This window comes from Bactrocera tryoni, chromosome 3, assembly GCF_016617805.1.
Source record: "Bactrocera tryoni isolate S06 chromosome 3, CSIRO_BtryS06_freeze2, whole genome shotgun sequence".
Taxonomy (NCBI): domain Eukaryota; kingdom Metazoa; phylum Arthropoda; class Insecta; order Diptera; family Tephritidae; genus Bactrocera; species Bactrocera tryoni.
Window position 1 is genome coordinate 83,795,650 of NC_052501.1, and position 11,496 is coordinate 83,807,145.

General features: G+C 34.9%; 2 protein-coding genes across 3 annotated transcripts; both read right to left on the reverse strand.

Annotated features, from left to right (window-relative positions):
* Nucleotides 1-1,912: 1,912 nt before the first annotated feature.
* On the reverse strand, nucleotides 1,913-7,998 carry LOC120771715 (hormone-sensitive lipase). 2 transcript variants are annotated; one of them, XM_040099868.1, is made up of 7 exons: nucleotides 7,639-7,998; nucleotides 7,166-7,302; nucleotides 4,472-5,595; nucleotides 3,575-4,409; nucleotides 2,841-3,515; nucleotides 2,628-2,753; nucleotides 1,913-2,559 (listed from the first exon to the last, which is right to left on the reverse strand). In XM_040099868.1, exons 3-7 carry the CDS (start codon nucleotides 5,584-5,586, stop codon nucleotides 2,449-2,451), a joined length of 2,862 nt encoding a protein of 953 aa, XP_039955802.1. In that variant the 5' UTR covers nucleotides 5,587-5,595; nucleotides 7,166-7,302; nucleotides 7,639-7,998; the 3' UTR covers nucleotides 1,913-2,448. The 2 variants fall into 2 exon arrangements, with proteins under 2 accessions (XP_039955802.1, XP_039955803.1); XM_040099869.1 differs by lacking the exon at nucleotides 7,639-7,998 and adding an exon at nucleotides 7,482-7,632.
* A 224-nt stretch (nucleotides 7,999-8,222) lies between these two features.
* LOC120771859 (probable ATP-dependent RNA helicase DDX27) lies at nucleotides 8,223-11,412 on the reverse strand. Its single transcript, XM_040100108.1, has 7 exons — nucleotides 11,393-11,412; nucleotides 11,221-11,315; nucleotides 10,928-11,152; nucleotides 10,256-10,867; nucleotides 9,316-10,048; nucleotides 8,711-9,257; nucleotides 8,223-8,466 (listed from the first exon to the last, which is right to left on the reverse strand). Exons 2-7 carry the CDS (start codon nucleotides 11,311-11,313, stop codon nucleotides 8,316-8,318), a joined length of 2,361 nt encoding a protein of 786 aa, XP_039956042.1. The 5' UTR covers nucleotides 11,314-11,315; nucleotides 11,393-11,412; the 3' UTR covers nucleotides 8,223-8,315.
* Nucleotides 11,413-11,496: the final 84 nt, after the last annotated feature.

Below are 11,496 nucleotides of genomic sequence, written 5' to 3' on the forward strand. Positions count from 1 at the left end.
ATTAAAAAAAAAATTAAAAATTAAAAATAAAATAAAAAGCATGAATACACATAGAAACTTTATTAATAATAATATTCAGTTATACAAGATGTTTTGAAATCACAATTTTTTGAAACCATATTTTTAAAATTATTAAAAAACATTTATTTAAAAAAAATAATTTATTGGTACATTATAAATATATCGCTAAAATTATAATATAAGCAGGAAAATAAGTAATATAAATAATGAGTAAAAAATTAGAAAATCTTAACAAAAGCACAACTAAAATAAAAAGTAATTAAAAATAAAAATTTTCACAAAACAATTTTTATAATAAAAACAATAAATATAGATAACTTTATTAATAATAAAATGCAGACATACTAGAATTTTTGAGATCAAAATCAGTTAAAACCTTACTTTTAAAATTATTTAAAAAAACAATAATTAATGGATTATAAATCTATAAAGGAGTATAACATAAAACAGAAAATTAAGTAAAATAAATATTTATTAATAATAAATAAATAGAGAAAATGTTTTGAAAGCAAAATTATTTGAAACCTTCTTTTTAAATTTATTTTATAATATTTGTAAAAAAAAAATAATTAATATATTACAAATATACCATAAAAAGTATACCATAAATGAAGGAAAATAAATAAAATAAATAATGAGTAAAAAATAAATACACATAACAACTTGATTAATAATAAATTTCAAGTATAGAAAAATTATTTTGAAATCAAAATTATTTAAAACCTTATTTTTAAAATTATTTAAAAGTATGTATTAAAAAAATATATGTATATTTAAAAACTTTTATTGAAAAAAATTATTATTTAAATATATTAAATAGTATAACAAAAACAGAAAAATAAGTAAAATGAATAATGAGTAAAAATTTATAAAACCTTAACAAGAGCTTGGCTAAAATTAATAAAAATAATAAACGCATAAAAAATTATATTAAAATTATAAGATACAAATTCGTTGCCAATATCCCGCAAAATAATCTCAAAAAGTGCATTTTGTGCAATTGAAGTATTAAAAAATATTCATAAATAAATATACATAAAGAATTTTGCAATAATTATCATATTATAAATATTCTATTAGCAATTGTTATTGTAAAAAAATATTTATAAAAGCAGATATTATAAAACAAATTTAAAAATATCTAAAAAAAAGAGGAAATTAAAAAATAACATAAAAATTTATGAAATATTAGAAAAATATTGCGAAAAATAGAAAAAATATTAAAAATAAAATTAAAAGAAATAAAAAAAAAAATATTAAAAGCAATAAAAAATAAAAAAAATATTGAAAGCAATAAAAAAAATAGTAAAAAATGTTTATTTTAAAATACAATAAAAAATAAACAAATATTGAAAGCAAAAAAAAATATTTTGTTTAAATGCAATTTTTCATAAAATATTCTTTAAATTAAGCACATCAAAGTGCAAATTGTGCATTTAAAGTTCTTAATAAGCCACTATAAATAACTAAAAAGCTAATTTGCAATTGCATATAATTAAAAGTTTTATGCAAATTAATCAAGCATATTATTTTCTTTTAGCCATTTTATGTAAATTTAGTTTTAAATCGATCACTACTCCTTTAACAAACTACTAAAAAGGTTTTGAGCTGCAAAAATACTGTTTGTTTACCGTACATTTTTATAACTAATGCGTTTAGTTTGTATGAGTTAGCTATAAAATATTTAAGTATATTAAGGAAAATGAAGTAGCATTCAATAAAAGCAATAAAGTAGTAAACATTAAAGGAATTAAATATTTAAAAAATTTAAAATTTAAAAAATTAAACAAAAAATAAGATAAAAAATTTTAAAACAAATAAAAAATTTAAAAAAAGAGTACTGACATTTATTGAATTTTTTTTCTAACTAAGCTGTCATAGTATATAATTTTATACTTAGCCGGCACAAAAATAAATAAATAAAATATAAAAATTGAAAATAAAACCTGCACGTGTCCGCGCTTCTTTTCAAAACAAGTTCGTTACGCTTACTTATTAATTAAAAATTCGAGATAAGGAAATTAGCGTATTTAAAAGGTGTTGATAGCATAACAAAAAATAAATTAATTAACTAAATTGAAGCATTAAATAAAGCAAAAATAAATTATACACTTAACCTATCACAATCTGCATTTGCTGCCATAATACAATTGCTTTTTCGAATGATTTACAATTTTTTTGTTTTTGCTGTTAAAACTGGTTTCGCATTTGAAATCAGCATGTGACTAATATTTTTAGTATTTCATATTATGCATAATGAATTTTATATGAATACTCATACTAATACTCACTCTATACCCTGCTATTAGTATATTTATTTAATAAAGGATAAATCCCATACTTTGTTTGCTTCATGTTGCCTTAATAATTTATAAAGTATTTCAGTGTGTATATCGTAAAAATATTATGAAACTGTTACAACATTAATTATTTACTTCCTGTAGCATGACCATTCAATGGAATATCCGCAGGAATTGACAGCAGTTCTTTAAGGCTTGCAATGCAATGCTTGGAACCGTCACGCGCCTCGCTCGAATACTAAATGGAGCAAAAAAATTTATTTTTAAATATGTAAAAGCGAAAATCACTCACACACACACACTCACCATTGTAAAGTTCAGAAAGCCGTGTGGTAGGCCCTTCAATATCTCCAATGTCACTGGGCGACCCAATTTCTTAAGCTTACGCGCAAACATGACGCAATCATCGAGACAGGGATCCATATCGAGCGTCTATCAAGTGGTGAGAAATTAATATGAAAATGTGTTTTCATATAAACATAACCTAAATATTTTTATAATTGTACGCAAAAAACTCACCAAAATCTTTGTGTTTGGCAGCTGCTTAAGCCACTCATCGCTTGCCCAATAGGGCGATAGGAAGGGATCTTTTGGCACTTGAAAGGCAAACTCTAAGCTAGGGCTACGCGCTATCAACGCATCCATGTTGCGCAAATCTTTAATGCGCTCGCTATGCGGCGCATCGCCGCGAATCTCACTCGATTTAGTGTAACGATCGAAGGTCGTTGTAAGCGCATTGAAGGCATTATTGAAACGGCCATGTATGGTTTCAAAGGCGATCACTTCTTTGCCGGTATCAATGATGATATTCTCTTCGGATGCTGTGCGCGCTATTGTTGGCGCGATGCAATTCGTATATGTTGTGCCATTAGTCACCTTACAGCCATTGACTTTTTGCTCCGTGGCCTCTTGTGTGTTTGTGTCGATGAGATATTGGTCCAAAAAGCGATCAATGTACTGCTCTGAGTCCGAATCTTTTTGCGTTTCGGCAGTCAGTTGTATGGGGTAGTGCACGATTGGCTGAGAGTCGTCTTCGAAGGAAACACAAAGACTGTTATCCTCCTCGGCGGATGGTAAATCGGTACGTTCAACTGTCTGGCTGTGATAGGATGCGCTCGCAAAAGTATCACTGCTCTCTTCCGTCTCAGCATCTGCCGCCATAGCATTCATGTCCAATGCAGTGCCGTCTTTTAACTAAATAAAATATATATTTTAAATACATATTTAGAAGTCAAGTTTTACGCCAAACTCACCATTTGCTCCCACTTCGAATTCTCCGCGACCGATGATATCGGGCTCTTCGCTGCCGATGTACGCCTGCTGGACGCCGCACTGTACTCTTTTTCCATTTGTAAGGTGAAATGCCGCTCTTGTGACGGTGTTGCGTTGCGAATATCAGACATTTCGGATACATGTTTTGCGTTCGCCTGCATCTGCTCGCGTTCGGGTGAGGCATAAGCGCGCAAGCAACGCATCATAAAACCGAAAGGCAACAACGGATCCATGAGGCACAACAGACGCGCCGGACTCGGCACGAAGCTAATTAAGGTCGGGCAATAGGCCAAAAACAAGCCGTCCGGTATACGTACACCCTGTTCAATGCACTTTAGCGCCACACCAATGCAAAGATTTGCACCCGCCGAATCGCCAGCAAGCACAATGCGCTCAGCGGTTGTGCCTAAATGCTCGGCATTACGCAACATCCAGCAGTAAGCGTAAAATACTTCCTCGAGTGCGCGTGGAAAGGGCGCCTCGGGTGCGAGACTGTAATCCACAGAGATAATCGGCACGTCAAGCGCCGCAGCCCAATCGCGTAGGTAGAGCTCGTGCGACTTCGATGACTGCGCCACAAAACCGCCACCATGACAATGGAACAGTACGCTGCGGCTGCGTGCTGGTAGGCGACGCCAACTACGTGCAAATATTCCCTCACCGATCATGCCCTCCCGACGCGTATAACTCAACAAGCGCACGCGTATTGAATTGCCGGGACCGATGTGTGCGGTTGGTAAAGGTATATCGATCAGTTCGGCATTGTCATTTTGATTTACATCGGTCGCAGTGCGTAGCTTTTGTGACTTTGTAACACTGCAATGGAAAATTGGTTTTTAATAAGGAATAAATTACTTTACGATTAAAAACGAACTTACCGCGGCAACTGCAATCGCTCTGGCGGTATTTCAATCACACGATTCACTTTCACCGAACTTCCGACAATAGTCGGTATGGTATGCATCATCTCCGATTCGGCGAGAAACCAAAAGGCTTTACAAAAGTCGATTTTAGCATTCTGCGAAATATTCACAATGCGTCGCGCGCATTGCTCTGGATTCAAAAAATATTTGCTGCCTGTCCAGAGGCCACGTGTCGTCTTGGTGATTTTACCCTCACTTTGAGCATAGAACACTTCGGAGAAGCTCGCCATACCAATTGAAATGAAACGCAGCACACCGCGTATCGAATTGTCATACTGAAACCCAAGGCAACGACCATAGAAGGCATACTGATTGATCGTATCGCCCAGTTCGAACAATTCCTCCGCCGAGTGATGTCCATTGGCGAACAAGTCACCCGAATCGCAAGACCAATCATGCATGATAAGCAAATAATGCAGGCAAGTGCACAACGAGGAGAGCAGCTGCGAGCACGACTCCACCTCCTTCATGTAGTATTTCTTACGAAAAAACATTGTGGCACGCGTTGCATGGAGATTCTTGCAGATATTTTGTCCATATGTGATGGATGCATTCGTTACAGCTATAAAGCTGCGATAGCCATTACCCGGCGTATGCTCGTCAAAGTCGTATTTGTGAGCGAAAGCGCCTATCTGTAGCACCAGCTTGTTCGCCAAACGTATAAAATCCTGCCAGGCGACAAACGCGCCATACAGACGCTGTCCCTTTTCCGAAGGATCCTCTCTGAAGTGGTTGGCATGTTCAATGCACTGCTCAAGCAATTGTGCGTATAAGGGCTGCAAAGCGGGCGCTGCATCTTCCTCAGGCTCTGCAGTTAACGACTCCGCCATCGGTTGATCGTCAAATTGCGATGTTCGCAATTCAGCAGACGAGACTGTTGAGGCAGCTGACGAGGAGGGCAGCGATTTGGGTGAGGGCGGTGGCGATGGTGGTGTTGTGAACATATTATTGCCGTTAGGTAACTGCTCATCTATGACTGAACTTAGCTTGTCAACTGGCGTTTTTCCACTGTCGCTAACAATCATTTCAGCGCCCAATGTGACCCCAGCTGTCGGCTCATTACACTCCATATTTTTATACTATGTATGTAAATTGAAACATATTATTATTGCTTATTACCTGTTATATATTTACATGTATAGAATACTGAATCAATTAGCAATACATCGCTATTCATATATGCATACATATTTACTGTTTATTTTAAATGATTGTTTTTCTACGCTTAGTTCATTGGCTTAAAAGTGACTTAGTTATGCATGAATAACGCTACCGTGTAAAGTTCATTTAAAACTATTACTTTTTATGCGAAGTATAAACATTATACAGTTTGCGTAACGGATATAATAATATGTATGTATGCATACGTACATATGCACATATTAAAGTTCGGTAATAAAATTGAACAAACCAACAGCTATCGCTGAAGCAAAAACTTCAGTCATTGTAATGTTCAGTAGAAATTTACGCTTTTCAAGGTTTTAGCACAATATTGTTAAATTTTTTTTTTAAAGTGTACAAATAAGCAAATAATAATAAATATGCAAATAAGAAGCATATAAACAATAAATAATCTGCATACACACATATATAAAAAATAGTAAACAAATAAAAATGAATTTTTTTAGAAAATATTTTATATTAGTTTTATATGTATGTACATATAGAATATAAAAATTGCATTGCCGTTTACTCCGCGGTAAACTCCTAAACTACTGAACCAATTTAAGCAAAATTAGCACATTGTTTCCAGTTTGATCCAACTTGAAAGATAGGATACTAATAGTACATTTTCATCGAAAAATCATTATTGGTATAAATTATAAAAACAATTATATTGGACGTAGTGTGGCGTATGAGTAACATTTCAGCATCGTATGGCAAATGGAAAGCAAGATGCCACTAAAAAATTAAATCAGCGGAAATCCCAACGGAAATAGGGTACTTTAGAGTTTAGTCTAAGTTGAAAATGTATAAAGGCTACAAACCTGTAACAAACTATGTATTTGAATTATTTTAATCATTATTTCACATTTTTATACGCTGAACAGGTATCAAGAATCTGAGCATTTATCAGCAGGGGATCACATCACCTCACTAGCGCCCGGCAAACTACTGGAATTTTTCAGACTGCTGGGGCTTTGGGAGGTCATGTGATACAGGAGAGGGCACAATAGACCCTAGGTCGCGGTGGAGAACCTCAATAATCTTATCTATCTATCTATCTATCTGAGCATTTGTCAGACCCGTTGATATCGGTCCACAAACTCTCATATTCCTTTTATTCAAGCCTAGTTGTATGTATCTAATTCTTACCTAAGTCAACAGCCACTTCATTAGCGGCCGATTATCAATACTTTTTAATTTTATATATGAAAGCTGTTTTAGAGAGGTTATCAAGTGCTGCGTGGGAACAATGCTACCGCGTCTACTGATAAGCGGACAATAAAAAGCAAAAAATAGTGATAAGCGTGCCCAGCTGCGAATTAATAAAAGCAGTTCGCTAAGCCAAAAGCAATAAAACACATGCAAGCTTAAATTTTTTATATTTATAACTTTATTTTTCTAGAATAAGACACATTTTGTGATCTACACCAAGACCCTCAGAAAAATATTGTTTCATAGTGTTGAATATGATACTTGTCTTACCTGTTTTATTCACCTGCTTATCCGCTCGCCTTCTATCGCCTCTCTCCTAAGTATCACCAACAACTCCGTGTTTTTATTGTGTTCTTTTATTTTTGTCACTTCGCTTAATTCCAAACAGGACGGAGCAGTGGTGACCGCTGATGACATCAAAAATTAAACAAAATGAATAACGAATATGAGAATTGAGTTACAAATATGTATGTACGTATTGGAAATCTCCAAAAGAAAAAAAGAAAACGCGCATATCGCGCATTAAACTTTCACTTGTTTGTCAAATTTTCTACTGATAGAAGACAAGTTAAATTAAATACCATACAATTTTCTGTATATGGCAACTGAAAAGCTGGAAAAGCGTTTGGAAACGCCCCCGTTGCAGAACACAAGCTGGCACTGGTTTTCGCAGCAAGCGAAGTTACTTAGTCACGGAATATTTACATTTTTTATTTATATTTGCTTTTTATGTTGATACATACATAGTTAATGCTCACGTCACACTACGTCGGTTGATCAAAGTTCAACCAAACAGTTGTATTTTTCTTCTGGCAATATTTTGCAATCTTTTCTCCACTCGACACTCCGCAATTTATCATAAACTTTTAGAATTAGTTTTCACTTAAAATTTTTACTATGAAATAATTTTGTGTGGGAGATGTAGAACCACTGCGAAAATTAAGCTAATATCTTCCGCCTGGCTATTAAATTGCTGCACAAACCAATTGATGAACCAAATTTACTTGACTTTTGCGTTGTTGTTTTGTTATTTTTTTTGTTGTAGAATTGAAAATTAGTAGACTGAGGTAATCGAGGAAAACGTCAACAAACAAGTTTTGCTGACAGCTGTTTGTAAATCAGATAGTGCTACCAGATGTGCTGAATACAATAAACAGAAAATAAAATGAATATTTCCCTTTCAATTAAATTTTTTTAACTGGGGTATTTTATGAATTAAATTTTTATCATTATGAGTATCGTCTTTATTGAATGCATTAAATACTCTTTAAATAGTTTTAATATAAATCTTAGTGCCTTTTTACCAAAAGCAAAAATTAATTCTAAATTTTGTATTTTTTATAAAGGCGTACTTTATTTTTTTATTTACAAGATATGAAAATAAACGTTTTATATACTAATATGTATAACAGTAGCTACATTACTTCTTATTCTTTTTTGTAAAACGTGGACCACCAAAGTTCTTGCCTTTATTGAACTTATTTTTGCCAGCTTTGTTGGCAATTTTCACACCGCTCGTCTTCTTCTTTTTCGCTATTTGACTGAGCTTCTTATGGCGATTGGCTTCCGATCTAAACAAATTAAAAAAAATGAATAAAAAAATAATTATAATAGATCGGAAAAATTTTAATAAAAAATTTTAATAAAAAAATTTTTAATAAAAAAATATAAAAAAATTTAATAAAAAATTTAATAAAAAAATTTAATAAAAAAATTTAAAAAAAAAAAAGTATTTAAAAAATATATATGTATGTATGTATATGTAAAAAAAATTTAAGTTATAGATAAATGAAGTCGTTTTCGTAATATGCATACCTCAGACGCAACGCTCCGCTTCGGCTCACATCTGTCAAGTCGTTCGTAAATGCTGACTGGCCACGACGTTTTGTCGGTTTCAGTTTATTGTAGTCGCTTACATGTTTCCGACCTTGCTCATCAGACACTGCACCTAGTTTACCAGGACGTTTCTTTAGCTTTGACATCTTAGCGCGTACCAAAGACGCCTTTTCTATCTCCTTTATAACTCGCTCCTTTGCCAATTGCTCTGGTGACTTTTTCTTCGGTTCTTCCTTCTTTTTCTTTTTTTTAGCGTTGAGCTCCTTTACTGGTGGTCCATCTTCGCCTTCGCCACCATACTCAGTGCGCTTGCGTTTGCCGGCGCCTTTCTTTTCATTGGCACCATCCTTTTGATTCTCTTCGGGGGTAATAGCCAGACGCGCCTTTTCATCTTCACGCTGCTTGCGAGTTTGGAACCACGCGCGTTGCTCGAACTGGGTGCCATGCAATTTGCGTTCCGTTTTTGAAAGCTGCTGCTCCATCTTGGCCAGCTGACGTTCTGCTTGCTCTTCATCCAAAATATGTTCTGCAAATATGATATAAGTAATGATGAATATGTGGAAGAAAATAATTAGACATCTTACGTATTTCCGGTTCGAGTGCGATTAGTTTCTTGCGATATTTTTCAATAATTTCTGGTGGTATTATACGATTCTTCACCGAGTTCTCTGCATTCTTAATAATGTCTTTAACAATTTTACGCTCTTTCTCTCCAGCCAATGACACTGAAATACCTGCGCGCCCTGCACGAGCAGTACGACCGACTCGATGTATATAGTGCTCGGTTGTAATAGGCATGACAAAATTAATGACGGTTTTTACACCCACAATATCCAGGCCACGAGCTGCCACGTCCGTCGCTATAAGTACGTCTATTTGTTCTTCTTTGAATTTTTTTAACGACTCTAGACGCTGCTGCTGCGTGAGGTTACCATGCAGTTCGCCAGCACGTATGCCCAGTAAGCCTAGTAAAATGTGAAGGCGATGAGCTTGCTTTTTCGTTTGAACAAATACCATGCAATGATCGTGGAATGTACGACAAATCAAACTGGACAGTATAGGTTCACGATCACCCTCTTTATCTTCACGGATACGAATGAATTCTTGTCTTAGATTGAAGGCAACTTGTTGATTATTATTGACGAATACTTTGACTGGCTTACTGAGCGACACAGCAGCTAAGTCTTTGACTTGTTCACTCATTGTGGCCGAGAACAACATAGTCTGCCGAGTCTTGGCGCACGAATTTATAATTTCTTTCATCTGTTCGGCGAAATATTCATCTAACATACGATCAGCTTCGTCCAAAATGAGCACCTATGAATCAAAGAGCAAAATCATTTTTATTCACACAATTTCAGATAATTAAAAAAATATAATAGTTTTAGGAAATCAGGTTATGCTTCCTACGAAGAATAACTATAAAGTTCCACAAATACAGCCAAAAGCTGCTTCAGAGCGCAAGGATATAATTCATCATTTCAGCAATAAAGACATTACTACGAAAAAAATTAGACTACTCACCTCAATTGAATCCAAGCTGAAACTAGGCGTATTCTTAATGTGATCGATGAGACGACCCGGTGTGGCTATAACAATATCAGGGTTCTGTCGCAAAACCAGTTCTTGTGCTTTTACATCTAAACCACCAATAGCCAAACCAACATCAATTGTTGTAAATTGGCACAATTGTTTTGTCACTTGATACACTTGTGCGCCCAACTCACGGGTTGGCACCAACACAAGTACTCGCGTAATTGTTTTGTTATTCATTGGTCGGTATAAAAGACGTTCCAGTGTTGGCAACATGTAAGCCGCTGTTTTACCCGTACCAGTGGCAGCGCAACCACAAATATCACGACCCAGTAATGCAATAGGTATTGTCGAAGACTGTATGGGAGTTGGATATATATAACCCAATACACCGATAGCACGCATTAGTGGACGTGATAAATTCATTTGGTAAAACGACGTAATGGACTCGTTGCTTTCGATAGCTTCATCAAACTGCATTTTTTCACCTTCCTCCTCTTCCTCGTCCGCGTTATCATCAGATTTCTTCTTCTTTTTCTTAGACAGTTTCTTCTCACGTAGTCGTAGATTGTCGTGCTTCAGTTCGTCATCGGAGAGCGGGATCTAAAATTGCTTAAAGATAGATCAACGTTCCTATAAATATTGGGTTGCCCAGCAACATACCTCATCATCTTCACCACTGTCGTCTCCTTCTGTGGGCTTGCCATCAGATACACGTTTTTTTAGGCGCTCGGCAATTTTGTCATCGGTCTTGGTGCGAGCCTTCCGCTTTACATATTTCATGAGATCATCCCAGGTATCTTGGTTGTACTCTTTCACAGAGGACACAAATTGAAAACCTTTCTCAAACTCGGCTACTTTCTTGTGACGTACTTTTGTGGGTTGATACTAAAGAACACAAAAGTTTTTTCAAATTAATCAACTGCACAGCACGCACAATTTTTGGTACCGCTTACCTCCACTTCTGCGTCGGAATCTTCTGAGAAATTTTCTACCTCTGCATCATCCTCAATAGTTGCTATCAAGTCTAGATTCTTCGTGGCACCCATATCTGCCAATTAAATACAAAATTTCCAACAAATTCTCTCAAAATTATAGTGTTATTTTATTTTACAATCTTTGTACAACCTTCTGCACCCAAACGAAACACACGTGTGAGACAGCTGTTTGTTTTTATATGAAAACAGCACTGAACATTCACCACATTATCAACAAAAGTACACTGAACGCGC